General features: G+C 38.0%; 1 protein-coding gene across 3 annotated transcripts in view; it reads right to left on the bottom strand.

Moving 5' to 3' along the window:
• Positions 1-292: 292 nt before the first annotated feature.
• PPP1R36 (protein phosphatase 1, regulatory subunit 36) overlaps positions 293-4347 on the bottom strand; it is a 22750-nt gene continuing 18695 nt past the window's right edge. For all 3 annotated transcript variants that reach the window (XM_010846768.1, XM_010846770.1, XM_010846769.1), the window contains 4 exons: positions 1850-1892; positions 1343-1521; positions 1062-1253; positions 293-535 (listed from right to left, as the gene is read on the bottom strand). In XM_010846768.1, the coding sequence (XP_010845070.1) occupies positions 352-535; positions 1062-1253; positions 1343-1521; positions 1850-1892 (598 nt within the window). In that variant the 3' untranslated portion in view covers positions 293-351. The remainder of the gene's footprint in view (positions 536-1061; positions 1254-1342; positions 1522-1849; positions 1893-4347) is intronic.

Here is a 4347-nt window from a genome sequence, read left to right on the forward strand (position 1 = left end):
TCCTTTGATATCTAATTTTCTTAAAGAGATGTCTAGTCTTTCCCATTTTATTGTTTTCTTCTACTTCTTTGCATTGTTCATTGAGCGGTATAAAAAGGCAAATGTCCTAATACATTACTCTACACAGTCATGTAAAGCCAAGGAAGTAATAATTAACAAAGCAAACTATTAAATATAGGAAAATGAGTTTTTCAAAAGCTTCCTAGAATTCTTTAGTCTACTGTTGAACTTTTAGCAAAATAATTTGGATAAATTTTAAAGTTTAATAATAAACACTAGTCATATAAAGTGATTAAGTCAAAGTAGTTTACTTCAAATATAAGAATTAACTACAGAAGTGGAATGTATAGATTATTTAGGGAATGTTGTTTGAGAGGACAGTGTTCTCATGACTAAGTCCAGTGTATCCTGAATCCTCATGTTATTTCTTTCTATCAGGGAAGACGGTTTCCCAGACTTCATGCTTTCTTCTGGATCAAGAGGGATAAGGGTATGCGGGTTGAACTGACATCGAGGCTCCCCCAAGATGCCAACTCTGTGGAAAGAATTATTGGTATAGATGAATCTTTGCTGAGGTCAAAGACTAAGGCATATGGTTGTGCTTTGTATGTGTATAAAGCTAAGACTGATAAACACACACACACACAGATTTATGCACCTATTTCTTTTTAAGCTTTCCCTATTTCTATGAACCACCAATGTAGTCTTAAATATGGGTCCAAAAACTTGACACCTAGCAAGATTTCGTACATTTACCAAAGATTATTCTTCTAATCGGAAAACCTCAGTCTTACAAAGTCTGCTATTTACTTCACCAAATTAAAACTGTTTGAAGTCTAGTATAACTTTCTAGTTTTTTCTAGCCTAGATGCGTATACCAAGAGCTGATCTGGAAAGAAAACAGGTGGACAGGAGCCAGGGATGGTAGGAAGACTGTGTTTCCACCTTTGTTCAACTTTCTGGCAGAAGTGCTGTTTCTGAGACCCTGGCCCTCCTGGGTCCCAGCTACGAAGTGACACACAACACTCTGTCTCTCATTCGTCTCCCCCGGGGCCACTTACATTGGCATGTGCAAAGAGTCCAGAGTTTCCCTGGGCTCTTGCATCTGGGCTGGGAATTTCGTGCCTATTTGACGGTACTTTTTCTCAGAGACATTCTGAGCTTTTTCTCTGAGAGAGGGCAGCAGAGTGGACATGACTGGAGAGCGCATGTTAATGGCTTTTTTAATCGCTGGGCGTTTTGCCATCATTCTCCTGGCAGGGAGAAGCAGGGATGACATTTAGGTCACATGATCCTGTTTTCTAGCAATGTCCTTGAACTTAGGAGAGTCAAAAGGTCATACCTGAATTGTACAAAAGTCATGCGCTTCTTCTCCCCTCCTGACTCTTCATCCTCACGCTTCCTTCGAGGAATGTTGAACATGTTGGAACGAAAGAGCCTTCCTATTTCTTCCTCAATCTCTGTGAAGTGTTGACGTCGGAAGACAATCCAGGCTACGTATGTACAGAATGTATAAAAGGACTACGACAGAAGACAGACAAGAATCACAGTCCACAGCTATGCCGTGACAAATGACATGGGAAACTCCCGTCTATGGAACACCGCTAAGGAGATGTAAACCAAGATGACCCACTCTCTCCACATGCCTGAAGAGCTGTGGGAACTTTAACACGTACTCACTTTGGCAGGAGGAAAATTAGACCAAAGATTTAAGGAATGGCACACAGCTTATTAGTATCCTTTTTAGAAGATATTTACTAAAAATATGTGCCTGAAAAATAACTATTGGTTATTGCTATACTTCATATTTCATGTCAAAGAGCAGAGTCCCCAAAGGTAAGTGACTCACCTCAAAGAATTTCCAGTCTTTTTGTGTATCTGATATTTTTCCCCTGAAATAAAACAAATTACAACTATAGGTTGAAAGGAAGTCCAATATTTCAGTGATCCAGGCAATCCTTTATCTTCAAAAGGCCTCTTTGCAGATTATTACCAATGGTCTCATAACTATTACTCACATAAATGCTGTCAAAAAGGCACTGTGAACGAGTGCCAATGTCTTTTTCTTCAGCTTCCTAGGTTACCTAGATCAAAACCCCTAGTGTTTGCTTAATCAATATATCCTGTGAGAAACCATAATGGAAAAGAACATGAAAAATGATGTTTATGTGACTGAATCACTTTGTACAGCAGAAATTAATGCAACATTGTAAATTAACTACACTTTATTAAAAAAAATAAAGTGGGACTCATAAAAAAAGCTAAAATAAATTAATAGAAATTCAAGATATACATAATCAGTATAAATTCAGGATAAACAAGCCAGCGAGAAAATGTACTGTTCCAAATATATCTGGTAAAGTGTATGTTAAGGAGGTGAGGAGAGGTGAACAGTGGTGAAGAGGCAACACAAGGTGTTGGTAGGAATGGAAATAAAGAACTAGAGACTGAGTTTAAAATAAAGAAAAAAACATCTCAAACAGTGGTTATGGCTATCGGATGCAAAAAGAATCAGAAAGAAAACAGACACAGGTTGATAAGAGCGTAATCCAGTAGAAATATAATACAACCCACAAATGTGACTTAAAACCTTCTAGGAGTCACAGTAAAAAGAAACAGGTGATATTAATTTTAATAATATACTTATTTTACCCCCAAATATTATCATTTCAATATGTAATCAATATTTTAAATTATCAGTGAGTTATTTTATTCACTTTTAAACTTTTTGTACAGTGCATATTTTACACTTACAGCACATATTCATGTGGATCAGCCACATTCCAAGCACTCAATAGCCACAGGTGGTAAGTGGCTGCCATGCTGGTCAACAAAGAGGCCTTACATTCACCTGTGAGGGTGGAATCCAAAGGAAAGAGGGGGAAGCCAGGCTGTTGGTAAACTCGGAGACTGTCATGGTCTGTTATATGGTTTCTTTTTCCTTCCAGCTAAATGCGACTCTTAGCTCTAAACCAAATCATATTTTCAGTCATTCCTGAAGGGGTGTAAAGCCTAGAGCCAGACATATGGGGTTCTGTGCTGGGGAGAGAAAAAAAAAACTGTGTTCCCACTAGGCCCCCTGCTGCCTTTAGGTTTAAAAGATGGTCAAGGCCTGCTCTGTACAAGGGAAGAAAAATTTCAAAGGTATGTGCTTGGGGGAGGGAAAAGAGGCCTTGGTGCAAGTGACTGAAGATAAGGGTTGGGGAGAAGGACTTAAAGATGACTTAAGCACCTGAGCTTCAAAGAAACCCCTTTGTCCCCATTCCCATCCCCCAGTCTCTTTGGTCATCGGTCAGGTGACAGCTGCACTGAGAGCAGAGGACGAGGGTATACCTTCCAGGGTAGAAGTGGGGTTGGAGCCAGAATTGGCCACAACCAAAGATCAGATCAATACTCAACAAGTTCATCAAAATTTTGCTGAAGATTTTGTAATATCAGGATTTCACAGATGTATTTAGAACAGAAAGACATGTCCTCCTACTTCTCAAGAATCATGAAAGCACCAAATTAACAGCCACTAAATTACTGGTTCTACTGAAATCTTTATCTCCAGAGATAAACAGTAGAAGGTGTTCTAGTCCAACATTAAGTATGCATACCTTAGAAAGAAAAGTCAGAAAATACACAGGAGAATAGAAGCTTGTTCACAACAGGAAGAAGTTAAAGAATGATATGTTAAAATCAATTCATAACTCATAACTGGCAAAAATGTTGTCCTTGTCTTCTCGAAATAAAAACAACCAAAAAGAGCAATATAAACTTCATGCAAGGATGCAATCAACACTCATGGCCAATTAACAACTTTTTCTGGTAAAGTCATGTTATAATCTGTTTTACTCAATATCCATTGTTCAGCAATTTGGCCTATATAAAATTTATTATGTGAATGGGGGTGGTGAGCTAAAAAACTGATTATTCTCCAAAGCAGGTGACATTGCCCACAATGGCAAAAAGACCAACATCTCCAGGAAATGTAATGAAGCAATCACTTGTAAACATGAGTTCTTTTAAAAGTTTGTATAAAAAAATATAATGTAATAAAAATGTACTTAAAAATGTTTTTTAGAGTATGTGTTTTTTTAACCTTGTTATAGACAGAGTGTGTCTTTCCCCTATCCTAATTCATATGTTGAAGCCCTTAAAACCCCTCCAAAGTGATGATAATTGGAGATGGGGCCTTTGGGAGATAATTGAGTTTAGATGAGGTCAAGAGGATGTGGCCCCATAATGGGATTAGTGTCCTTTTAAGAAGAGGAAAAGACAGTAGGGAGCTGTCTAGATTTGTTACATTTTCCCTTTCAACTCCAATTCCAGTTCCTACGGAATATTGTTCTTTACAGTGTCAGA

The sequence above is a fragment of the Bison bison genome, unplaced genomic scaffold (assembly GCF_000754665.1).
Source record: "Bison bison bison isolate TAMUID 2011002044 unplaced genomic scaffold, Bison_UMD1.0 scf7180017864239, whole genome shotgun sequence".
NCBI classification, from domain to species: Eukaryota; Metazoa; Chordata; class Mammalia; order Artiodactyla; family Bovidae; genus Bison; species Bison bison.